At 40.0% G+C, this 27,311-nt stretch overlaps 1 protein-coding gene across 4 annotated transcripts in view; it reads left to right on the plus strand.

Annotated features, from left to right (window-relative positions):
* The first annotated feature begins 927 nt into the window (after positions 1-927).
* Positions 928-27,311, plus strand: part of myo1ea (myosin IEa) — a 32,116-nt gene continuing 5,732 nt past the window's right edge. For 2 of the 4 annotated variants that reach the window (XM_085906852.1, XM_085906854.1), the window contains exons 1-19: positions 928-1,199; positions 11,358-11,501; positions 12,267-12,356; positions 13,155-13,249; positions 16,019-16,106; positions 17,366-17,455; positions 18,020-18,151; positions 18,614-18,748; positions 18,832-18,964; positions 19,963-20,159; positions 20,436-20,516; positions 21,046-21,132; positions 21,212-21,295; positions 22,115-22,282; positions 23,079-23,164; positions 24,216-24,297; positions 24,422-24,528; positions 25,154-25,252; positions 26,046-26,190. In XM_085906852.1, the coding sequence (XP_085762978.1) occupies positions 1,197-1,199; positions 11,358-11,501; positions 12,267-12,356; positions 13,155-13,249; positions 16,019-16,106; positions 17,366-17,455; positions 18,020-18,151; positions 18,614-18,748; positions 18,832-18,964; positions 19,963-20,159; positions 20,436-20,516; positions 21,046-21,132; positions 21,212-21,295; positions 22,115-22,282; positions 23,079-23,164; positions 24,216-24,297; positions 24,422-24,528; positions 25,154-25,252; positions 26,046-26,190 (2,046 nt within the window). In that variant the 5' untranslated portion in view covers positions 928-1,196. The remainder of the gene's footprint in view (positions 1,200-11,357; positions 11,502-12,266; positions 12,357-13,154; positions 13,250-16,018; positions 16,107-17,365; positions 17,456-18,019; positions 18,152-18,613; positions 18,749-18,831; positions 18,965-19,962; positions 20,160-20,435; positions 20,517-21,045; positions 21,133-21,211; positions 21,296-22,114; positions 22,283-23,078; positions 23,165-24,215; positions 24,298-24,421; positions 24,529-25,153; positions 25,253-26,045; positions 26,191-27,311) is intronic. The other 2 variants (XM_085906853.1, XM_085906856.1) reach the window with 1 other exon arrangement.

The raw sequence follows: 27,311 nt of genomic DNA on the forward strand, positions 1-27,311 counted from the left end.
TCGTTTCTAGTCCAAAGAAGCCATAAACAGTCGAAAGGTATATATTTTATGGACTACAACTCCCATGTACACTTTGACAAGGCTTTTATTTTCAACATTATCTTTATTTATACGTTACAAGGAACAACGTCAGTGTTCGTCACACTTTCGCCGTCTTTATCTGTTTTTTTAAACATTATGATGAGAAGCTGTATGTTCTCTTTTATTATATTATTTAAGTTCAGTCTCTTCTATCTACATTCCCCGGATATATTATCAAATTTACATATTTGACCATGGAAAAAAACAGAAAAGATGAAAAATATTACAGTCATAACTATATACAAATAACTAAGTGTTTTCTAATATTTTTCACACGTTCGTATGCCCTGCGATAAAACTCCACTAGATGGCGATAAAATACTGCAGGTTAACGTGCTCTGAATTTATCACTCATGCGATTAATTTCCAATTTGTAGCGGTTTCCGCCAATATATTCTTTACCAATAAACGGGGGAAGATCTCGACAATGGGTGATTTTATCTGCAGCTTCATAATCATGTAAACCTATAGGATATCACTTTCAAGTACTTTATTTTAATATATTTTCAAATATATTTTACTATCTGAGGTGTATGATGACCTTGTGCAGTGGCTGGGGAGCGCGCAACAAATGGTCACAAAACGGTTCAATGTCATATCAAAGATACGCTCATAAACAAATGAAAAATAATTAAAAACTAAATTCTAAAAATAATAAGCGATATTTATGTGAATGATAACGTATAATATTCTTCAGTAAATTTGGTGCTTAGGACATTTAAAGTACGGTACATTTTTATATTAGTTTATGTCTCAAAGTTGCACATGCGCAATTTAACTTCATGAATATTTAATGAGCATTCAAGCTCGACACCATTTGATTGGACCGTCGTGGCCCCGTTTCCTGTGTTTTTGTTTCAGGCACTGCTCGCTCCCCGCTGATCAGAGTTCGAACTAGTCCGCCTGTTGCTGTCAAAGGGATCAGACGATGTCAGTGCTCACGATGGAAGGAGGACACAGCTGAAGTGGCCGCATCCACGCGTGTCGGACAGACGGACACTATCGGAAATATCTGCCGTCTGTTTTGGATTTTGGCCGTGCAGCTACAAAGTTGACTCTTTCTGAACATACACAGCATTGGACCGCCGGGGAAGGAGAACGCAGTTGCTTTGAAGATGGTGAGTGATGTTTAACAAAGACTTTTTTCTTTTTTTTCTTTTACATAAAACTTTATTTTGACTGCTTGAAAAAATTGCAATTTCTAAATTTTTAACACTAAGCCGGCACTATTTTTGTATTTGTTTATTATGGGACATTTACTGGGAATGTTGGGCCCGGAATATTTGCAATGACATCCACTCACCGGACACTTCATTAGGTACACCTGTTTTATGTTGTGGGGGATAATGCTCCGTTTTCTCAGTTTGGAGATGTTTGTTATCATATTTTCCCCCATAAATGCAATGCAATACTGTCTGAAGTATTAAAAGCATGACTCAAGATGCAGTGCACTAGTTCAAAACATAGTTGGAATTGAAAGCTGCATTGTTTTCCTTTGTTTTATAAAACAAGTGCAACGAATCTTGTGCATCAAATGTTTGAGGGACCAAAGATGTGGTTTTGTCACAAACCGGTTATTCATGCGACAAGAATCAGGTAGCATGTGTCAGACTCAGCATGTGTGTGTGTTCATTGCATAGAGACAGGTTTTTCCTGGTTACTGAATGGCATCCCTGCAACAGACACACCTAGAGGTAATGTGGCCTCACTCAGCGCTGTGTTTTGGCAATAGCTCCCTCAGCCATCAGGTTGAATGTCAAAATGTGGTGGCCTGATGTTCACTGGGGGAAAAAAAAAAAGAAACAAAAAGAACTTTTGAATGTTGTTCAAAAAATCTTCAATGAAGGTGCTTTATATGCCAAGAGAATGACAATTCCAGGAAGAAGATGGCCTGGATCACCCTACTTTGTTTCATCTGGAGTTTCATCTTTGATGTCTTCAGTAAAGGACGGTAGCAGTTTATAAACTGAATTGTAAGACAAAGAACAAAGTCTGCAGAATCTTTGTGGAAAACAAATTATTTAATTCATTTAAATGTATGGCTCTTTTGTCTAATGTTTATTGCACTTCACCTATATGAAAAATAGGAACGAATGGATTAAACTCATTGGAAAAGGTTCATCCATATTTAGCTGTTCTTAAGGCCCGAGAGAATATATGATTCAAACCGGGAGTAAATATTTAGACTGCCACCCTAAGTAAATAGCATCGCTCGGTAGCTCTCGCTGGAGCACTTGGGTATAACAGCAGATGGTTTGCATTATTTTCTCTTTTTCCCAGACTGAGCCCCCCGCTCACTCTTAGTCGCATTCAAAACTGGCGCGTCGCTCGCTCTCTGACCCGTCGCTGCTGTTGAGATTTGCTCTGGAATTCCAGCTCCCTCTTTCTTGAAACAGGACGGACACCCATTTTCACCTGGGGAACTCGTTAGGCTTGTTGTTGCTGCGGTTCAGCACACTCCTCTCGAGCGGTTCCACACGTCCGTCCGTCCGTCCTTTTGCAGAACTGATGTGGCTTGTGATCACCACAGCACACTTGAAAATGAACTGCATGTTCAGTCATTAAATCACTTAAGAGTGAAGATCTACATCAGTTTCTCAGTTGTCCTAGTAAGAATGTAACCGAATAAAATTGTGAAGTCTTAATTAAAGTGGCCAAGTCTTTTAAAATGTCTCCTTCATTTTATACATTATTTTTTCTCTATTGGATATACACGATATTTGCATGTTCCACAAACAGCTCTGCTAATTTAGGCGTGTATAATGCTTAATAATACTACAAAACCAAATAATTTGTCATTGTTTTATTATCCATAAGTTATTTGATGAAATGAGTCATTTATATTCTTTTTCCACAATCATATTTGCATATTTTGCTTGTGTCTTTGAGAAGTGCCCATTTGATCCTTTGATTTTTTTCAGTGACTTTATGACACATGAAAGCTTGATGCAATTTCAAAGCGTAATGCCAATTTAAATCCAAACAAACATTTTTTTCTGATCTTATTTAAACACACTGGCCAAAATGTACTTTGAAAGGCTACTTTTAGTGAAGTGACTGTTGAATTTAACGTGACAGAATGCAAAATGAAAGCTCAGCTCATTTATTCACCAGGTTGACATTTATGAGCATAGACGGAAGGAATGACAGGAGTCTTCTTTTTATAGTTTGTTTCCACATTGACAATACCAATTCAATGTGGAAATTGTGTAATGGGTCATTTGGGTACCCAAGAGTGACACCCACCATATCCATACGGCAAATATTTTGAATATCAATGTTTTTGACGAACTTGAAACTTAAAATTTGAGAACATTCCGTTCTACTTTCGCAACTTTGGGAACTTGTACACACTCCACCCATCACCACATTCATCGTTTTTCTTCAATTATAATATTCTTAAGATCAAGAAAAGTACAAATTCAAAGTATGATTAAATCTTGATTCATTGCACAGCCCTATAAAAAGGGAGGGCTAATTTTTGTAACAGATTTTAATGTACTTCTAAGCACTAGACTTAAAACAACAATTGCTCCATATCAAACACAGCTTTGTTAATTGCGTTTTATGAGACATTTTGGTGTCCCTGAAAATCTTCCTGACTCAGATTTAACTCTCACAGAGGTCAGTTAGGATGTACCCGGCACTTTTCTCCTCTTATTGCATACCCAGAGCAGTGTGTGTACTATCTCTGTGGTCGTGCGACTCTGTGTTTAGGCCTCGGCCTTGTTTTCCGACTGACTGGCAGCCAGACCTTCAAGTAATGTGAATCCTTGACTTGTATGTTGTAACCTCATCTGCTGCATTTCACAGTGACTAATGAGAAAAGTTAGCCACATGATCTAATGATGATGCAGATGCACGGTGTTGACATTTTGGACTTTGGCTGGACAATTATTACACAACAGTAAAGTTTTATGACATTATCATGAAAACACCAAACTGCTAGAGCAGGCGATCTCGCAAACTCAGTGAAAGTTTGTTTGACCGAACTGCAATTGGGGGTGGAAAAAATTGAACGTTGCTCTTTATTTGCAACGAGTGTCGTTGCGTTTGCCAGAAATCGGCTCCGAATTTTTGCTTGTGCTTCAATTTAGCATCGGTGGGTTGTTTCCTTGTCCCTGTGCATGTCATCGATCGATTTAATTTATTGTCATCCGGCAATGACGAGGATATCGGGATATGTATGTTTTCTAGATGTGATCGAAAGCTGACTTGTATCTGAGGCTATCTGATTCCTTGTGTGTTTCTTCATGTGACCTTGACTATTTAGTTTCAATATTTAGTTGGTATGATAAGAGACAAGAATTATGCTTGGCATCCACATGACGCTACTGAACATCAACATCACTTTTGAAAAAGCCTGAAAGCATTAACCTCTGTTAATAGCTAACGCTTTCCAATGTAAAGCCTAAAATCTTTTACTTGGCTGTGATCTGATACAACAATAATATTATTAGACTGTCGCTGTAAGGTCCAATGTTGCTGTTGCATCTCAGCCAAAACTTTTCAGTTGATCACGCCGCAACAACTACAGCAAGCTGTCTCAAAGGGCCGTCGCACTTATTTGCATGACACTCTCTCATTGCCTTTGCGGGCTGTCAACAAGGTCAAGGTTTGTGCTTGGGTTGTCTGCCGATAGCTTCTCATTTTCAACCATTTTTACTTGGAGTTTGCCTTTTTGTGTTGGTTTATCACCCTTAGAATTTATCTTCAATCTGATGAAGTGTTGTTCGGGTTATCAGAAAATAATGTGAACAGTGGAGTTACATTGGGAATTGTCTCAGTTTGTTCATTTTCAGAGCGCCAGTTGAGGTCAACACATAGATATCAATTCAGCTTTTCTATGTTTTTATTTTCTGGTTAATTAACTCAAATGAATTGAATTCATCTCTTTAAGTGCCTATTAATATTAGTGTGGTGTGACACCGCATTTCTGAATCATGTGGAGAAAACTCACACAAATGTAGACAGTGTAAAAAGGAACAAGTCAAAGTATTTAAAGGCTTGTCAGGTCCTTTTGTTCCTCTGGAACATTATTACACAGTCACTTATTTTAGGACACAACTTCCTGCCCATGCATAATAAAATACTTCTGTACAGTCCTTTTTCACAGGGCCTTTTGGCCAATCATTTAATTTTATCAGGAAAAAAAAAACATGGGTGAATGGATATGGTTCTTGAATAACTACATGCTTCCCGATGTGACGCGACATTCAAAATCTGCTTCAGAATAGGAAAGGAAATTAGTAAACCATGACACACACTGCATCCACACAACCAGGAAGAGATTGTTTGCCCATTTGTGGTGTGAAACTGGAATGGTAGGAATGAGGAATTAAAGCAACATCTAAAAATAAACAGCTTTAAACAAACGTATGTTGCATGTTATTTTGGGAAGGGATGATAGATAGTCAAAATACTATCTCGACACAATGTGTACTGTACATAGAACAATTTCAGTCAGATGTTGTGCTTTGTTCTCAGTGACTGCACTGTGTTCAGTCAAAGCTCTTTAAAGTGCCATTCATTATTGCGTCCATGTTCCCCTCCCTCACCATGTCACAGGGTGATACTGTGTTTGGAGACACTAATGCCATTGTTCAGCTCCGTTTAATGAGAGGAGAGGTGTGTTTTTAGCTAAGACTTGCAGCAAAGAGCATTAACCGGAATGAACAGGGTTGTTTGATTTCCTTCTCACCAAAAAACGTGTGTGTGGTTGACTGAAATTGACCTCTCCTTACCATATGGAAGATGGTTTGAATCTCAAACCATCTAATGTGTTTCTCCATTAACAGTCTTGTGATCTGATACTGTATCTGCCATGAAAGCCTGTTTACATCGAACCGTAGAGATCAGTGAAGAAGAACGAAATATAATTTACGCCTGTTGAAATGGATTTTGAACTCTCCCCAAAAAACATTTGACCATGTAAAACAAGGAATGAAAAGTGGAATATATACAGGGTTCTTTAACATCTGTGAAATGAATACCATTGTAGTTCAGGTTTTAAGAGTGAGTGTACAATTGTTTCTTTGCAAGTGTTCATTACAAAGTGCCTCAGGATGATTGATTGAAACCTGAGTTGGAAGTTCTGGTGACATACTGAGATTGGTCATGACTATAGATGGTTTGTTTATCTTCAACCACCGCTGATGCTGCTCTATAATGAATACGTATACTTTCCTGTATTTGGCGTGACGTGTTCCTGTCTTTGATTTCCACAAGAGTTCCTACCCGAACCACAATCATCTCAGACTATATATTTTTGTGTTGTTTGTTTTTGTTTTTTTTCCTCGAAATACCAATTCTGTTTGAGATGTTTCAAATAAGCCCCGAGGATAAACATTGCCTGGACGTAACTGAAAGGCGGTGTAATTTTAGTTCATGATGCGTTTGGGATCTTTTCTTTGGCAAGACGGTGCTCTACATACACACACCCTTCCCTGTAGGCACAGCATTATGTGACTTGACAATTGGTCAGCTCACGTTACCGCCATCCAGCAAAAGTAACAAATTACTAGTGTCTACTCTTTTGATCGAGCTCTCGTGTGAAGTTGAGATCTTTGGCGAAGGTCAAAATTCACGTGGAAACTGAGTAATATGGCCTCTCTGCACCGTTAGGCACAGTCACATTAGTCACAATGAGTTGTGACTAATATCACACTCTTGGTAATGCTCAGTGTTTTATTATAGTAACAATATTTATGGGTTATGGCTGCTGGTTGCAGTTGTGGTTTAGACTAACAAGTGTAACTTAATCTTTTTGACAATGTCAATCAAAACACCATATCGGTTATTTATTTGAAGATCGATAGAGATAGATGGCCAGTGTGTTATGCTGTTTTTTTTTTTTTTTTAACCAGTAACAAAGTACAATATTACAATGTCGACATGGATATGTGATGGTTTTCTACATTATAGCTACCATAACTATTATTTGGGAATTGTTAAATGTGGCAAAGTATTTATACAGTAGTAAAGAATCCTTTTTAACAGCAGTCTCTGCTGCCAGCCACACTTCTCAGTGACATCGCTTTGTCCATCGTATTCCCCGTGATGGATTGCTGGGTATGTAATTACAAGCAAAGTTCATGTCTCTGTTGATTTCCATTCGTCATTCAAATTAAAAGCAAGCCACCATGGTTGGCATGCACACACAAGAAAAATAGCATAACAAGTCACATCCACATCATCATGTGTTTTTTTTTATTCTTCTTTCTTTGAAATGTATTTTATTACAGCATGTGTACACGATAAAATTTACAATATATGATTTTAAATGTATACTTGGGGTGACACAAAACAATGAGGCAATGTAAATATTTTTTGAAGACTTTCATAGACCAGATTTAACGAAGATAAAAGTGCTTTAATTTGTGACATATGTTTACAAAATGAGCTTATCTGATTCTTAATCCTTGGCTCTATCATCAGAAGCTTTATTGCCAATAACCAGCAAGGAAATAATCCGCCAATGTGGATTTAATCTTTGTATCCCTGCTGCTAGCAAAATATTGGCGACAGACTAATTTCCCCCTCAAAAGGAGTCTCCAAAATGGTAGCAAAGCATTTCTCCTGCATGTTTGATATCTTCTGACCTAGTTCAGCGTATTCTAATTAGAGATTTTCAAAAGTGTTCTTGGAAATCTGGCCACATATTCATGTTTTTAAATAAGAAATAAATTTGAGTGCGGGTACAAGAACAGTTGGGTTTAAAATAATCAGGTCAAACATGGTGGCAACGGTAATATCAACACATTTGGGATTATCAAATGCTCTCATAACTCACTGTAGGATTTTTTGGCTCACATTAAGAGGAGAAAGAAATCTTGAAGTACCTAATCAAATATATGGACATTATTCCCCATCAATTAATATCCGTTTTGTTTCACTTTGCTCCACATACGCTTGGCCTTCAGGAAAATGTACTTTTTTTTTCAATTCACGCCGCCTGGCTCAATTTGATTTCTTTTGTGTAAGGAAAATCACAATCTGTAAATCACTGTCATACATTCTGTTGTTTTCAAGTACAAGTAGGGCAATATCTCCAGATTGCCACTACCAAATGATTATCGGCCTGACTTGTTTCTAATTTTAGGAGGGCGGGCTTGTGTTTCTCATGCTCACGGTGGTAACACAGGGTGGACTGTGTGTCAGCTTGTGTGGTGGAAAAGCACAGAAGGAAGAAATGAGGGGAAAAGTGCCGCTTGTGATACTGAATCAAAGCCAGCCATTTCCTGTTTGCTGAGCCAGCTTCTGCTCTGCGTTCTCCATATATGGTGATGGTATTTGCATGGAAGGGAAAGCCTAGACTTATGGATCAGGACGGATGCTGGAATGCCTTTTCTATGTCCGTGGGGGGAGTCCCCCGTTCTTTGGTTTGGGTTTGTCTTATGAAACACTGTCTTGCTTGAGCTTTATTTGTAAACAAACACTAGCCATAATACACCCAGAAGTTCACATTCCATGGTGTCAAAGTATATTGAGCATAAAACAAGTTTTGAAACATCAGTTGGAAAGTGGTGTCCTTCTCAACCACTATCACACTCGAGCGCTATGACCTTTAACCCCGCCGCAGCCTCAATCAAGGCACCTCCCAGGCATCTCGGTGCGTATGTGTCTGTATTTGTGCGTGCCGCCCTGTTTTCCCGGGCCAGCTCCTCCCTGCCTGCGACTGTTGATGTAAGACTATTTTCTCAGTCGTCTTGCCTCATTAAACCAGCTCGAGTCAAAACACATGAAGCTATTCTCCCAACATTTGACATGCTCCTCCTACGTGCACGACTTATTAGTTCACTCATCATGAATCTGCACTTTTTCATTCCAGACAGGTTAATTGTGGCACACTTGAGAAATGTTTTTTTTTTCTTTCCACTGGATGGTTTTCCCATACACTCTGCTGTCAATTAGTGATATGAGGCATTTCTGGGTCTTGGCTTTGTCTGTGGAGCCAAAACATGCTTATGTAAAATGCTCAGCATAATTTAAAGCCATACAGCACATTGTATGGTATGAGATTGTACACAAGAGGAAGCTCAAAATTGTGATTGGGTATTTAGAAAAGGTGGGTGGGTTGAGTCCAAGGTAGTGACGTTCTTCTCAAGGGAACGAGACCAAGCCTTGTCATGACTAATGAAACTCCGTGCGTAGTTGACAACGCCAGCACTAAAAATAGAATGATTTTCTTCTGGCAATGAACAAAGTCCAGATTAAGCTGTAATAAATTCATAAAATAGAAAAACTAGCACAATAAAGTATTGAACTTTGACAGATGGATCTGCCCTCAGTGTTTCATTATTCAAAAACAGTTCTGCTTTCTCTTCAAATGTTCTACCTGTATTGTATGAATACGCCTAACACTTTCTACAACAAGTAATTAGGTTGGAGAAACTGCAATTTTCATTTAAGTGTTGTGGTTGACTTGCTGGTTTTATCCCACAGAGCATTAAATCTTGCAAATGTTGACGCGGACAGTCACTTGTATGTTTCTAAGTGACGTTCTTGTCAGCTGAAATGACCTGACATTGACAGGGTGACTCAAAGTTGCCAATCCTTTTTTTTTTTGTGTGTCCGTATATAAATTCCTGTCTTACTGTTCTTTATTTGGGTTGCGAATGAACCGCAGCCCAACAAACCAAAAATAAATCACCCAAACAGTTATAGATAACCATAGTTAAAAATACAAGTAGCTCAATATAAAACAAGTATAATCGGTTCAATAAGTTACTTTAAATGGAGTAAATGTAGCTTCTGCTGCAACCTCTTGAGCTCAACAGTCGATACATGTTTGTCAAAACTCCCAGACAAATTGCACCTTTTGCTCCTTTGAGTCTGTAATCAACACCGTTTTTGCATAGTTCTCTCCCACATCTAACCAAACACTCACTGGCCCAACTTTAAAAAAAGCACAGTCCTAGCCCCGTGCACTTAACACCTATTACATACGTTTCAATTCCTTCTGATATGACATTGGTATGTTATTGTAGAAAGAAAAACATGTGCATTTACCTGGCCCCACCTATAAAAAGCAGTAAAACATGTTAATGGGTGTGATCTGAAGCATTAATTAGGCAGTAATTGATTGTTGTACCAGAGAGGGAAAGTACCTGGGTTAGTCTGCAAAAGCTGTGAACATTTTCTTTCATCACACAGTGTGTAAAGTGGTTGATTTTCCTCTTGTAAAGTCTAAATTCACGCTGGAAGATGTTAAAAACACACCACTTCTCTCTATAACAAGTTAATGAGTGTCTGACTTTCCACGAGATTTTAATACAGGCTTGTTATTACCTCTATGGATTTATTTCAGACAGTGACTGTGGATTGTTTCTCTTTGAGTACTTTGTGATGTTATAAAGGAGACTCTCCTCACCATGCTTTCCTACTTTGCTCTTGGGAGGAAGTCAAAGGTTAAATAGTGGATACTCGCAGAGTCATTCTCCGTTTCAGGACGCACTCTGTGATGTGACCTTCTTCCACAGTAGCCACACACTGAGTGACACAACACTGAGTCATAGTGCATGACGGATGATCTCACAGTCAGCGTATGCAAAAAAAAAAAAAAAAAAACAAGAGACGTATGTTCGGATGTGGAGAGAAGTCGGATCCAAAAAGAAACACATTGCAACAATCACACAATGTGCAGAATTAGAATAAGTGTTTTGGGGGTTTTTAGTCAGATGACCTCATGGCGTGTTTGTGTGTGTCTGTTTTGAGGAGACGCCATATGCCTCAAAACCATACTTCTTTTTTATATTTTATCTATCCATCTTTTATACTGCGTGTGCTAGATAGAGCCTATTCCAGTTTTGTGTTTTTTTTTTAACATTTTTGTTATTTGATTTTTTAAATTAAATTATTTCAAGGCATTTACTGATCAAATATTTCTTTACTGTTTTATTGACTGCTTATATCTGTCTGTTAATATAAATGATTTATTTATTATTTTAATTCCACTCAAGAAAATGTTAAGTGGGGTGCAAGATTGAACAGAAAATCATGATACAATTAATACATTGAAAAAAAACTTCTTTTTAAGCTTAAATGCACAAATTCTTTCTGCATTGATAAAGTAATATTTTGTTTTGTTTTGTGAGATGTATAAATTTATCTTATTGTGGTTGGACTCCACTGTATCATGTCAAGCAATTATGGCTCATTCCAATGAGCTTATTTACTCATGACATGTCCTCATCTCATTTTAGGTCTACTAAAAAGTCCAATTCCCTGACTGTCTGGCCCATCTAACTATCTTTTCCTTCTGTGTTTTGTTTCAGGGGGGTCGGGGTCAGTTCGGGTACCACTGGCAGAGCCATAATATCAAACTGAGCGGAGTGGACGACATGGTGCTGCTCAGCAAGATCAACGAGGACGCCATAGTGGACAACCTGAAGAAAAGATACATGGATGACTACATCTTTGTATCCTTCCTCACCTTACAGTGGCGCCTCGCACCTCGGCGAGGAATTGCGAGCTTCACTTCACCTCCGCTTTTCCCAGAATAGCCCGATAGTGCGTCATCCGCGGCAGTGAGTAACCTCGTTGTCGGAAGCTAACGCCCGCCCCTCTTGCGGTTGAGGGGGCACAGGTCAGCCTGCTACCACTGCCAGATGTTTGACTCACTTGCTCAAAGAAAGAAGATTTCACTGGGGTGCAAACTGACAAAACATTCAATGTGTGTTTTTTTTGCTGATGTCAGGCGGAATCCTTAAAAAGGACCACCAAAAAAGACCCCCCCCTGCCCCAAAAGCGCCATATATGTTCCATTGCAATTGCATGACAAGTTGTGATTTTGCACAGCTCTCAGGGTTTAGTTTTTCTGTAATCCAAGTACACGTACAATTTAGTGAATGACCAAGACATGAATGAAAAACGAAGAAGCCCTTTGAAAATCAGTTCTTTCAAAAGAAGCACTTTTATGGCAGTTCTCGGGGGTTGTGAACTTTGCTGGCAGCTTCAGGCCTGACATTCTTTTTAAATCTAGATGTTGGACAGCAAACCGTGCAGCCTACTTGCCTGCAGCGCTGCGACTCGCTCATTCTAGGCCACCTACAATCGCGCTTTTATTTGTCACCAACAGCATTTTGGTTTCAATGTAATGTACGCCGATCCCAGTGTGCTTTTAGCTTTTTCGTTTTCTTTAGATTACACTGCTTTGTATGACCCTTAACCAACACCCTTGTCAGACATACATTGGTCCTGTGCTGATCTCCATCAATCCCTTCAAGCAGATGCCTTATTTTGGGGAAAAAGAAGTGGAGATCTATCAAGGCGCGGTGAGTAGCTGAAATGAACCCGAATGCATCGTCTCAGGCTGTGTCACTGCTGTTTGCGCAGCTTTTAAGATGTTACCGTCTGCTGAAGAAAATTGCTGAAAAGAACTGGGTTGGATTCAGTGCGAGCGTTCCAGCTGGCGGGTGCAGATGTTGCCTGTCAGGAACTGGCCCTGATCACCGAGCGGGAAAGCTTGGCAGTGCCGTCATAGAACTGTGTGTTCGGCCAGCTGCACACTTTAAAGTCCCGGATACTGTAACAAATAGTCGATATTGTGCAGAGAAATGTACCGGTTGCTTTTAAAAATAAGAGATTGTATTTATAGTGACTTTCAAATAGAAACTATGGGAAAAAAAACAAAGGATGTGACAGATAAGTACTGTTTAGTGCACAGCGTTGTGAAAACTTCAATGATGTGTAAAACCCGACTTATGCTATCACATTACTAAGTTGTTAATTTTATTGTTCTCACTCATTTTTTTTTTTCTAATTGGGTTGGACATATGAGTCACAACAATGGTGGGATTATCTTGCTCATTTTATTTTGTACGTCGCAAAAACATTGCATTTGAACAAGGAAGCGTGTGTAGATTTTTTTTTATATCCACTGCATGTGGAATTCAAGAATAAAAAGCAGAAGTAACAGTGCAATGCGTGTTTTGAATTATCTTCTGGATAGTAGCGGATATATGGCTGACAACATACGGAAATCATTTTTTTTTGTAAACTGATAGTCAACGAAATGTCTGAACAAATCTTTTGAAATGTTCTCTCCTTGTGATTTGTTTCGCTCCCATCAGGCCCAGTATGAGAACCCGCCTCACATCTACGCTCTGGCGGACAACATGTACCGAAACATGATGATCGACCGAGAAAACCAGTGTGTCATCATTAGGTAAAAAGAAACCAAATATGGCAAGCATGATGATCGACCGAGAAAACCAGTGTGCCATCATTAGGTAAAAAGAAACCAAATATGGCAAGAAGTGTTTGCTCCTCATGGGAAGTCACGAAAATCTCAGCTGATCTATTCTAACTTGAAAGCAGTCTAAAGGTGAATATGATCATAGATTAGGAGTGCGGAAGAACAAACCTAACAGGTTCCTCCACCGTCATTATTGGAGGCGACTTACGGAAAAAGACGCCTTTTTTCCTATTATATCATTGTTTATTCTAGTTGACATGGGCTCAACTGAAAGGAAATATGCAATGATGGCAGCGTCGTCATTGCTTTCATTGTGGGACTATTATTAAGAGTTTAAACGCAAAAGCAGATCTCCATTTGGACGAAGCCGATGAAACCCGACAACTATCCAATATGTCAGCTGGTGATCACGAGATGGTGGCACACATTTTTGTTTGATGTGGTGTCAATTTCAAAGAAGAATGAAAACAGGAAGTTTTTCAGAATAGCCTATATTTTTGCTGAAAATGATGAAATGTCAAATCCTCTTCAGTCCTGCTTTTTAAGCCTACAAAAAAATCATTTATAATGTACAGATCCGGGTTTGATTATTAACATATTGAAGGGTTGCTACATTTTGTACAATATTTTTGCATCATCCATTGCTCAATATGCTTTAAATGTGTTTACATCATTTTCCTCTATTCCTCTTCTCTAAGTCTCTATGAAAACTGGAGAGAGACAGATGGCATTGTGGGTTCTGTTTGAGGCGTCTCGCTTCGTCTTTTTTCTGGCCTCTGTTGTGAGGTGCTGGCTCATGTGTTGGTTAGTTCTACGTAGACTGTGGTTTTTGAAGCGTAAAGTACCTTGAGATAACTTCTGATGTGATTTACCACTGTATAAATAAAGTCAACATCACTTGACAAACAACAGAAAGTGCACCTCGGTGATTTTTGACTCCTCCTTTGAATCAATAGCTGTTTTCTAGGCCACTTTATGCAGCACTATGTTGTTTCTGGAGCGAGTTGTGCAGAGAGGAGTGATGTGTCATGATGGGGCCTTTTATCTATCCTATGGTGCAGTTGCCTGAGCGCCGCGGTTCCTATAGTGCTTACCTCATGATGAATGGATCCTGCTTCAGCACTTTAAGCCTGTTGTGTTTGCCCCGACAAAAAGGCATCCAGTTGGATGATGCCATGGACTAAATCAGCAAACAAATGCGTGGAAGTGGTGTCATGATGAGGCAAACAAAGGCTGCCGCCAACTGCTGGCCAGGCAGTGTGGTCAGCATTGGCAAGTGTTTCTAATTTTCATTATTTACTTGGAAAATGACCAATACAAGCAGTGAATGGGGCGTGAGAAAGTGCACATAATACCACATTGCATTCTACGCGTACTTAACGGGACGATCGGTTTGGGTCTCTTTTACTGCCCTTCATGATTTCTTTTAGATTCAACATTTACCGAAATCACTTGCTGTGTGTTTACCTAAATCTAACATTTTTATTACCGTATTTTCCGGACTATAAGGCGCACCTAAAACCCCCAAATTTTCTCAAAAGCCGACAGCGCGCCTTATATATGGACCAAATTCCTAAATTTAAACTGGCCCGAAGCATTGTGTCATGAAATCAATCATAAGTGGTCATAAGGCTCAAAATTTACACTCGCGTGCAGAAGTGTGATGACTTCTACTTGTACAGTGAGGACTCGGAGGCCCCAACAGAGCCGAGGTGCCGGACTGTGGGGGAGGGTTAATAGCCAAGTGGCTCCCATGACTTCCTCTGGCCGCTACTAACAGGCTGCAGCTGTTTCTAACACAGCATTTAGCAAGGCAACTCTACTTTAAGGCGATGGAGAAAAAATAAAAAAAACAAGACTCCACAGCCTTTCGCTGCCAAACCGCGTGCGTCCAAATAAGTATGACCCAAAAGTCAAGAAGGGAAAGTAGGGTGTGGGAATAGGGATGAAGGCAAGTGTGTCCCAACAGGATTTACATGCTGTCACCAATAATATTGATTTAGTTTATGAACACAGTAACATTTGAGAGAACAAACAAATTTCATAGCTATTCTCTTAGCTGGCCAGATTCCTGTTGTGCGTATACTAGGTCAGTCAGATTTTTATCACCAACTTCCGGTCGCTATAGGTGAATGTATATCAACAACACGGTCAGCATCTTCCAAATATACTCGCTTTGTCTTGGAAAGACATCAAGTTGATCTTCTATAGTACATGCGGCGGCGTGTGTACATAGACGTACGTGGTTTTCTTTTCACCTTTTTACACAACTACAAAAAAGTACGAAACAGAAAGTGTGCCTAAAATACAATTAAAAAAAAGCCTTTATTGTCACGTTCCACTGTACAGATGCAGCAAAATTGATGTTGTGAAAACAAAAGACAACTAATGATAAAATAATAGTAGAGTATACTAATATTTTGCAACTTCCCATCATTAAAGTAGACAAACAATTTATGACTGTGATTTTATGATGTTCGAGTGGGAAATGTTCTCTTGCACAAAACAGGAACTAAATGCCCAAAACCACAAAAAATCCAGAACTGGGAAAACAATTACACTGACAAAGAAGATATGCACAAGTTATATTGGTAAAATAATAACTGTGTGAACTGCACAACTTTTCATCATATTATTCAGTGTATTAGTTAAAGATAACAGGAGAAAGCACAATTTGTCTCTTTAAGTGTCTAAGTTAAAGATAATAAGATAAAACATGTTGCATTTTGTCTCTTTCAGTGGTGAGAGTGGAGCCGGCAAGACTGTGGCGGCCAAATACATAATGGGATACATCTCCAGAGTGTCAGGAGGTGGACCAAGGGTGCAGGTGAGACCTTCTTCAATCATGTCGAAACATTTTCACAATCCTTTTTTTGTACTTGAATCCACAATTACTGGTCGATTTGTGGTGCAGGAAATCAAAATGACTCACTTGGTTCGACATACCGCTATTCTCTCTCCAGCTATGTGTCATCGCCTGAAATAAGCACATGTCTTGTTTCTAAGCTTGATAAAGATCTAAATGTGACAAGGAAATGCCTGCAATGCAACTGCAGTTGAATTACATATTTTGTATTCACTTCAGAAATCGAAAAACATTTTTAGGCTGTTCAAGACGTTGCATTATTACTCAGAACTTCACGACTGATAAATTGTCCTGGTTTCCATTAAGCCAAGCAGTACAGTTCAATTCAGTTCACCACGAAATTCTGGAACAGTAAAACCCAAACTGGCTCGCATTTCCAATGTTTGTCGGCCGGGCGTGATAGCGATGGCTGCAGCAGTTCAGCGAGTAGTCTGACATAATAGTAGTGTGACCAGCATGTAGAAAATACCTTAAAGGGATACTTGACTTAAAGTATGAGAATTGGAATGGAAAACAACTTTAGTTGCGGTTAGTAGAATATTACTTGTGTAAAAGTGGCATTAAATGCACATAAGTCTCAAAAGTAGTTTTCTGGCATTTAATGTACTCAAGTATTTGAAGTAGAGCTATTTTAATAAATGAGTGGTTAGAGGTTTATTATTTTTTTTATTGGCAGTGGTTCTTCAGGGTTTCATCCACATTTTCCACATACACCAATATTGCGATTCTCTAAACAGTATATAAATGATCTGCGATATCTAAAAATAGCAACAATGTGTCATATGATATTAGCTAAGAGAAAAGTACAGAGTTAATGTAGCCAATTTTTGCGCGCCTTCTTTGGAGAATAACAAAGGTAGACGTGGACAATCAGATGTTTATGCAAGCATCTGAAAATCTTGTCGTGCATTTTAGCTCCATCCTGAAATTTCACCAGCAAACCCAATAACTCGATCTTTTTACACAGTAGTATAATTCATTCCAGTCTGCATAAAATGACTGGAAGTCTGTCATTTCAATCCGATGAGAGTACGCAAAGGAAAGATGTCCTCCAGACAGCGCGTGTTTGTACAATAAGAGTGTGTGAGTGGAAAGTTCCAGAATCACACTCACTAGTGAGGGTGTGAAGAATGTGATGTCTTTACCAAATACACTCTACGGTATGTGTGTTTGAGTGTGAAATGGCGTTCATTGTGCATGTCCCCTGTGTGTCGTTGCAGCACGTCAAAGACATCATCCTGCAGTCCAATCCACTGCTGGAAGCCTTTGGGAACGCCAAGACAGTTAGGAACAACAACTCCAGTAGATTTGTAAGACTTCCCAATACCTCACACCATAAGCAAAGATAGAGAGGCAGGTAGCTCATCCAACTGGTAACCTCCATAGCTTTGCAAGAGACAAAACTGTGGACCGTTTTCCTATCGGGGGACCGTTTGAGTCGTCGATACTAAATTTATACGATGCAAAAATTGAACACATGTTTATTCTATATTATGAGTGTGTGGGTTCCTCTCGGGTTATATTTGTCTTTAGAATTGCCTGGCGGGCCAGATCAAATGCTCTGTATATGGCCCACAGATCGTAGGTCCCACAATCCCCGCTGTATTGTTTCGGGAAGACTCTCTTCATTTTGGCTCCATCAGCTTTAAATAACTGCTTTTGAGGTGGTGTCTTTGGATGAATTATGTGTCTATTCAGTGTCGGGCTACTGCTCTCAGTTTGAGCGCGCCTGGAAAAGACATCACGTTACACGCCCGTCTGGTGAAAGAAAGTGAAAACGCTCATATGGAAGCACACACAGGAGCACGTCAGAGCCCACAGCTCCTGTTTGTGAGCCCGCTCCACTGGTCAAAATGTCTTCTCTGGTCCATCAGGGGAAATACTTTGAGATCCAGTTCAGCAGTGGCGGCGAGCCAGACGGAGGGAAAATCTCCAACTTCCTTCTGGAGAAGTCACGTGTCGTCATGAGGAATCCTGGCGAGAGGAGTTTCCATATATTCTATCAGGTGGGGAGCTACTTGTGACCTGTGCAGCAGTGAGAAAATGGTTGGCTCACCAACACAGTCTGGGAGGGGAAATAAGGAGATGGACTCAAGTATTTGGGCTACAATCTCATAATCGTTCATGTATCAAACGAGGAGCGGGCTAGAGCCTCGACTTGACCCACTTTAAACGATGAACTAGAACAGATTGGGAGCTATTAGGCCCTCTTAGTTTTAGTGAATAATACCTATTGATCTGGATTAATGGACAGAAATTTTCCCAAATGCACTCCCAACATTTTCCCAAAAGTGATAATAGCACTAAATGACAATCCAATTCCTTAATCCCTTCTGTTTTCACTTCCTGTAAGTGCAATGGTAAATGATGAACCATTTGGCTCCTTGAAAATGTGTTTTAACTCATGTATCCCGAATCTGATGGATGTGAACCAGCGCGGCGTTTTATGTCATTATGTCTGTGTACAGTTGATAGAAGGCGCGGGCGAAGAACAGAAGAACAGCCTTGGAATCACAAGTTTGGATTACTACACTTACCTCAACCAGTCTGGTTCTTACAAAGTGGACGACATTAATGACAAAAATGACTTCCAGGAGACCCTGGTAATGCATACTTCTCTGTCCCAGTGAGAACCTCCTCAGAGGCCTTCAAGTTTATCGTCATCGTCGGCTCTTTATGTTGCCAGCATGCCATGAAGGTGATCGGCATCTCGGATCAGGACCGTGCCATGGTGCTTCAGATAGTGGCTGGCGTCCTGCACGTGGGCAACATCACCTTCAAGGAGGCAGGCAACTACGCTGCTGTGGAGAGTGAAGAATGTAAGTGGCCACTTTTCCAAGGAGGTTGTCAAGAGATCCCGTTTTGAAGGCGTGGACAGCAGAAAGCTGAGAAAGTGCTTAGACACCAGGGCGAGTTGTATAAATCATTTGTGACACCAGTCCTGGAACATTTCTGACATTCCTCAGTAAGCTAAAATGTACGCATCTAATACTGGGTGGGAGTGGCTGCAAATGGATTCATTTAGCATGTGGAATGTGATTGATCAAACTTGATGAACGTTCTGTCTACGTCCATCTCCTGTCTGTCTATTTGTCTGTTGGTCTGCTTTTGTACTCGTGGTGCATGTCTCTTGTCCACTTAACTGCCCATTTGTCTTCTTCTCTGTCTCCTGTACTTAGTTCGCCTGTTATGTGCGCATTTATTTCGTTTCTTACTGTCTATCTGTCCACCTGTTGTCAGTCTATCCATCCCTGCCTTTTTTTTTTTTTTGTCTGCCACATTCTTGCCAGCTGCCACTTTTGCTCCCCATGGTGTAACCTGATGTACAATGGACACAAAAGGTGACTTTTGCACCAAAAGGAGAACTAGTGCAGTGGCCTGACACATTCCCAGACACAGTCAATGTGCAGACTTGAGGGTCATTTCCTTTTAAGGGAAGTGAGTCACGTTATTAAGTCAGGGAGGGTCCCTCAGGGGACAGAATTAACGCCAAGTTGGGAAAAATGCGCTTGGCCTTTTTTAAGCAGCTTGTATTCAGTAGTCATTATTCCTGACGTGTATTTCAATTGCGTAAGACTAAAATGCCACTGTTTGCTAAATTTCAACACACTGATGTCATTCTCGGATACGTTTCTGTTTGGACTTCAAACTTTTATCTTCTCTCGATAAGAGTGAATGCAGCACAGAATGTGAATAGAACAGTCACAGCATTCTTACCGCTGCCTACAATTTGGGCACGTTTACGCCTTTTACAATTTCCTTTCACTTCATTTCCCAAGTATGTGTTTGTAATTGTCTTTTTCCTTTTCCCTTCCAGTTCTAGCCTTCCCTGCCTTCTTGCTGGGTATTGACCAGAATCGCCTGAAGGAGAAACTGACCAGCCGCAAGATGGACAGCAAATGGGGCAACACCAAAGAGTCCATTGACGTGACCTTGAACGTGGAGCAGGCGTGTTACACACGTGACGCTCTCTCCAAAGCGTTGCACTCACGTGTGTTTGACTTCCTAGTCGAGGTAGATGTCACTCGTTACACTCGTACACCATTAGAATGAACGGAAAATCATACCCTTCAATATATTTCTGATTTTATTTGCACTTTTAATGATTATCCTTCTGGTAGTTCTTTGAGTTCTTAGTTTGGTCACTGTGAACAACAGTGTTGTAATATCTCAGAGGAGAAGCTACTGTAAATGAAATTTAATCCATATGTCTAGCTCGCTAACTTGCTATCTTAAATGCATTCAAAAATCTTCACAAAATGTAATTCACGATCTTTCCTTTTCCTTCAGTCCATCAACAAAGCCATGGTAAAGGATCACCAGGAGTTGAATGTCGGCGTTTTGGACATTTACGGATTTGAGATTTTCCAAGTGAGTGTTTTGACGAGATGTCACGGAGTAAGCATTAAATCAACAAGTCTTAAGGTCGAACATATAAACAGATTAAACACACAGGATAAGACCTCTCTGGGTCTCCCATCTCTTGATTGAAAGAACAGATGCTAACCTGTACAATTAATCTGATTATGTGTTTGTTTAGTTGCTTTTATTAGATCGTTGTTGCTTTTTTATGGATTGCTAATAAGACGTCAACATTACGCTCTGCGAATTGAATCAAATTCCATAGTTTCAAAGGTTTCTCTTGCACGGTCCAAAAAGGTCATCAAGACAGGAAGACGCAGACGAGTAGCACATAAGGCTCGGGCCGAAGGTCCATTGTATGTACCGTGAATTACATAATGTGGCCTTTCCTCTTGATAGCGGTCAGCTTGCTTAAAGCTCCCACCCCAAACAAAAGCCCATTGAGCTCAGAGGATATCCGTCCTCAGCAGAAGACAAAGCTCGCTTAGCGTGTTTGCCTTTTATTAACCACGCATTGTCCCTCCCCCCCTTGTTTTAGAAAAATGGCTTTGAGCAGTTCTGCATCAACTTTGTGAATGAAAAACTGCAGCAAATCTTCATTGAGCTGACACTAAAGGCTGAACAGGTAATGTTTCACAATTAATTTTTGATCATTTTCATCCTTAATGGGTGGTTTATATTCTCTGCCTCTCTTCTGTTTATAGGAGGAGTATGTTCAGGAGGGCATCAAGTGGAGTCCTATCGAGTACTTTAATAACAAGATTGTCTGCGACCTCATCGAGAGCAAAGTAAATCAAATCATGCTTACTGTACACGCGTCCAGGTTAAATGTACACGTCGATATAATGTTTCTTTTTCTCCAATGTGAAAAGTAGGATTGCGATCTTTCAACTAGTAGCTTAGTGTGTGATTAAGAGTGATTATAATGAGATTCATCAGTCCCGCTGAGATGTCTAAGAGCTTTAAAACAAGCTGCTAGTGTCTGAGAGGAGGCATACAGTAGCTCCCGTATCAGTGCCTTATGCTTCAGCTGCAAGTTCACAAGAGTCTACTTGTGTGAATGTCAAACGGGGACACTGTCAACACTGTCGACTTGTGTGTGTGTGTGTGTGTGTCCACTGGACCCCCACGTTGCTTCAGACACTGTCACATTTATACCGTGGCTTTTACAACCCGTCTCTATATCATCCTATTCATGATACTATTAAGGGACTGTTTATCATCAATCTTTAGCTCATCATTGCCTTTTTTGATTCATCCGTCTTTTTCTTTGTGTTTTCCTGGGGCACAAAACCAGAAAAAGCATTCACACTTATGAACAGTTTAAAACTGAAGACAGAAAAAAAGCAACGAAAAATGTCTTGTCATCATTTTTATTGATGCTTTTATTTACACGAAGGAAATCTGTAAGCTACAAATCTGGATCACTTTTAATGGGTCCTTTTCCATACATGCATTTTAATATAAGACACAATCCGCACAATCCCGCTTACTGGAAGAACTTTCTTAGCGGAGGTCAAACAACAAAAAAATAGCTAGTACCAGATGGAAGATATAATCAAGATAAGATGAAAATGTTTTTTTTTTTCTTCCCCTTGACTTCCCAGAATCCTCCTGGCATTATGAGCATCCTGGACGACGTGTGTGCCACTATGCATGCGGTCGGCGAGGGGGCGGACCAAACTATGCTGCAGAAGCTCCGCATGCAGATCAACACTCACGAGCACTTCAACAGCTGGAACCAAGGCTTCATTATTCACCACTACGCCGGCAAGGTCTGTCCGCTCTCTCTAAACATGAACACGCATATTAGGTACACGTGCAAAGTTTTTTTTATTTATTCAGAGGTAAACATGCAATCATGGATTCATGGCATTTCCATACATTTTAATGGGGAAAGACCATTTTAGATGGGAATGTTTTGATTGTGGTCACAGAATGAATTGTTATAAAGTTAGTTCTCCTTCATAAATTTGTGACCATAAAGCTACTCCACCTTGTTTTTGCTGGTGTGCAGCATTATTAAATTGTTATTTCAGTGTGGGATTTGCTGCTGCTTCCTATAAATATATCTTCTAATCCTGGTGGTTAGAGTTCTGGTGATGATGTCATCCTCTTTTTTTGGGGGGTTTAAACCAACATTTTTGTTGCATGTATAGATTCAGCACACCTGTTACGCAACAGCGTGACACCTAATCCTCAGCCGTACTTGTTTTTTTAATATTTTCTTTCATTTTGGGCTCTGGCGGTCACCGTCCTCCTCTCCTCCAGATGTTCGGTGGCCTCGGCCTGCCACACATGCCACGTGCTTAATGAGCCATGCCATAATAACTTGAGAGGGCTCCCATCACCAGATAGTCCTCCATTATCAGACAGCGGAGGGATAATATTGCTCAATTTATGCTCCGTTTTTAATACCAGAACACCTGTGAGGCATAAACTCATTCCCCCCCCCCCCAATCTCTTAAAATACAATCCATCGGTTTAGTCCTATTATTTTCCCACATGTGCAATTTTCATCCCGTTCAAGGTTGAAACAGTGGAGCCTAATGGCCCTCTGCTCCTTTCCAGGTGTCCTACGACGCAGAAGGATTTTGTGAAAGGAACCGAGACGTTCTTTTCAGTGACCTCATTGAGTTGATGCAGAGCAGTCAAATGTGAGTCATTTCTGTTTCAATGCAGCCACCTGAGATCACATTAGATGCTTTTTTTTCTTCATTGGTGGGTAGGATTATCCCGTTTCTGCATTAGTTTCTTGTTTGATGGTGTCTAAAGTTTATAATTTGTTCAACCTGGATTTTTAATGATAAATTATCTTCCATTAAGGCAGCACAGTGGCATAGCATTTAGGATTTGAAGTTTTCTTTTATTTTTTATTTTTTTCCATTCACAATTTACAACACAATGTTATTTTTTAGGCTTAAATGCATGTAATATTAAATAGTGGTGGATTTAAATTACGTTCCAATTCGTTTCAATGGGGAAAAGTGATTTGGCACGAGCAAAATGAAAGTCAAGGTACAATTACCGTACATGCAATAAAAACATGTGGCCGTCATAAAGGAAGTTCAGGAAGGAAGGCAACCGCCTCATTCTTGAGCGTAGCAGGTTAAGAGAGAAGAAAGAAATGAGCGATGTCCAGCTGCGTGTTTTTCGTATACACAACCTTTGTTCTCCGGCCATCCAGCTTCGAGGCCCACGCTCAAATCCAAATAAACCTAGATAGAAAACAAAATGGGCGAAGAATTTTAACAAGAGAAAGGTTAATAAAATAACAACTACGTGTGTGAATTGTAGAGTCACTTAGTGCGTTTTTTTTTTTTTTTTTTTAAATAAGAACAAAAGGAGGCAAATACCTGTGAATTATAGTTACGCTCAGCCCCATTGCATTATTGCCAAGTCGGCTTTTAATGTTTTTGTAAGACATAAAAAAAAATACACAACAAAGTTTCAATTAACTCAGTTCAGTCTTTGCAGCACATGTGCATTTCCACTTTCACAGGCAGATTTTCTTCCTGTCAGTGTAAAACGAATCATTTCCCAGTTGAACTATCTACACCTGCGACCTTGTGTGGGCTTGAAAAGTAAATTGTTGACGTTTGGCAAAGGCCTTTCGGTTGATGAATCATTAACTGCATTTTTGTTTTGGGTTGCCGAGGGATGATGGGTGATGATAAGCGACTCTGCTCACCTTTGTCCTCCCAACAGAGCTTTCTTCAGAGCTCTCTTCCCTGAAAATCTCAATGCGGAGAAGAAGGGTCGACCCACTACTGCAGGCAGTAAAATAAAGGTGAAATAAAACACACACATCATTTTATGTCATGCAAAATCTTTCCCCAAACTGAGAAATTGCTTCACTTGAGATATTGCAAGCATTTGACATGCTAATAATTTTGTTGTTTTCAACCACTTAGAAACAAGCCAATGACCTGGTGGGCACATTAATGAAATGTACTCCCCATTACATCCGCTGTATCAAACCCAACGAGACCAAGAAACCCAGAGACTGGGAAGAGGGCCGGTAAGCGAGCGAGTCATTGTTACCTCTTTCTTCATCACCTTCCTGCCTCCTCCATCCATTTTTTTTTTTTTTTAACTCTCCATCTAAGGCCATCTTACTATGTTCCCCTTCTTTATCGCTTTCTTTCAGTTTCCCGCTCAGAGGGCTGAGAAGTACTTGCATTGTATTGTTCAAAGTCGATGTACTTCCTGTTGAGTCGGACCCATTAATTAGCACCGGAACCGATGTTTTGACGGGAAGTCTGAGTGTACGTAGTAGATAGTTGGAGTCACATGTTATGGAAAAGGTTGCTCATAAGATTGAGAAATTTGGGTCCCTTCTCTAAGTATTTGGTCCAATTATAACAAAGAACAATCAGATGGAAGTACTGTTAAAAAAAAAGAGCTTCCTGTGTGGCAGTTGACATCCACTGTATAAAACCTATTATCGTCACCTACAGGACTCTCCCAGCAAATTTTTTTTTTTATATGAACTCAGCCATATGGACAAGGGATAAGTTCAAAACCGTTTTTGTTGGGCTGTTAAAAATAAAAGTTTTATACTTAAAACCAAAGTCAAATAAGTCATATTATAATAATGATAAGTCAGCTGTCATTTTAATCGATGCTTATGTTTTTGTGTTCAGCGTGAAGCACCAAGTGGAATATCTGGGCCTGAAGGAGAACATTAGGGTGAGGCGTGCTGGCTACGCCTATCGCCGCGTCTTCAGGAAGTTCCTCAACAGGTAATGCAACCTCCAACATGAAACGTTTGTCGCTTTCCCAGAATTTGAAAGAACCAATTTAGGATCCTTAGGAATTTTCTAATCAGGCTCGTTGCCTGTTACTTGAAAAAACGACTTCAATCGGAATCTTGAGTTTATATTTGTTTATGTATCTTTTTTTTTTTTAATTAGTGAAATCATTAAGATTTATGTAACAGTCAGATAAAAGATGATAAGCATGAATAAAGTGCAAGTTGGAACTATTCGACATTTGGTTCTAATCACGGTGGCCAGCATTAATACTACTTTAATTAAAATAAATGACACACAATCTCTAACTCTTATGTTCAAAGGCTTTCTGAATGCCAGATACAATATACAAGTGGTATTTTAGGAACACTTGAAGTATTTGCAATTACTGTTCAGCATTTGAACATGCAATGAGCAGAACCATCAACCTTCATTCAGTATCATTAGTGAAAGAGAGAGATGTGTGTTCCAAGAGGTCTTCAAAGAGTGAAATCTGCAAATACTTTGCTCTAAAGTGAGCAACTATTAAAACCATATACGCAATCTCAGCATGTTTTGACATTCTCAGCCACAAGTTTGAATTTCTTGCATGTCTTTTGTATGAAAAACCTTCTCTGTAGCGACATGTCATAATCAACAATATTTAAAGAGTGACTAAATAAGGCTGGAAGCGAGACATAATCCAGCTCAGGAACCATCTGACGTCTTCCTGGTGTCACCACAGACCTTTAGACTGGGGACATATGCACAACTCAGTGAGATTTGCCAAACTTTGTTTTTGCAGGTATGCCATCCTAACCAAAGAGTCATGGCCCTCATGGCAAGGCGATGAGAAACAAGGCGTCCTCCACCTCATGCGCTCCGTCAACATGGACCAGGATCAGTTTCAGCTGGGCCAGACCAAAGTGTTTGTCAAAGCCCCCGAGTCGGTAGGTTATACATTTCTTGTGGTTGCTATCGTTCCACTAAGTCATACATATTGTATGTTTTATTTAAGTGTAAGGTGGAATGAACTATAATGCCCACTATTCATTTTGCCTCACTGGTAACATGTAGTTGACCAAATCATGTGCTAAATCTGTCCTACACGTGTGCAAATTTGTGATACAGGAGTGGAATAAATGTAGTGACATGGTTAGTTGGTTCTACTAGTGAAGCCAAAGAAACATACTCGTACATGAAGGGTAATGGAATAAATGCCCAAAACAGATTTCCATAGGCATCAGTATCCCAAATCGACATAGGGGAGGAGACGCCACCCGAGCCGTCGCCCCGCGTCAGCATTGACTCAACAAAGTACGCAGTGTGGTTGCAGAGTTGACACAACATCCAATAGGCTGGACTTTTTTTTTTTTTTTTTCCCACCCTGTCCATTTTTTATGAAAGCGCCGCTTGTGTCGTGCCTGTTGAGATTTGTATACATCACACGCACGCACGTGTAGAAATGAATGCACAGGGAACTTAGTCTTAATTCATCTTCACAGCTGATACTGAATGTCACTTATTCACCAGTAGCCCCCCCCCCCCCCCGACCCAGACTCCCCACCTCACGCTCAAAGTCCACGTCACCGAGGTGCGCTTATGAAAGTCAAATCTGACACGGAATGAAAGCGGCCGACAGGCTTCTCAAAACAAACCTTTCGCTGCGATAAGATAGGCTGGCTAATTATGTTTCGGACTGAAGTGTTTTTTTTTTTTTTTTCAGTTGTTAGTCGAAACAAGTGAAGATTGTTTGATGCTATACCAGATGGCCGCAAAGACCTAAAAGTGGTGATTGAGGATCTGGCGAGAGCTGTCATTTATATTATTAAGCCAAATATGGACACCCTGGCTGAAGTGTCATTTTGTGCTGAATGGTGTGAAATGACATGGGAAAGTGGAAAAAGACACAATCTTTGAAATAAAGTACAGTACAAGTATTTTTAGGTACATTTAATTTGAAATGCTGCTGCAATAAGTTCACAGAACAAGAGTTTTGAAAGTGCAGCTTTGATTTTCATGTTTTTTGTTTGATCACTTGTTTCTGTAGTCATAATGAACCATCATTCTT

This window comes from Syngnathus leptorhynchus, chromosome 3, assembly GCF_054491065.1.
Source record: "Syngnathus leptorhynchus isolate UIUO chromosome 3, UIUO_Slep, whole genome shotgun sequence".
Taxonomy (NCBI): domain Eukaryota; kingdom Metazoa; phylum Chordata; class Actinopteri; order Syngnathiformes; family Syngnathidae; genus Syngnathus; species Syngnathus leptorhynchus.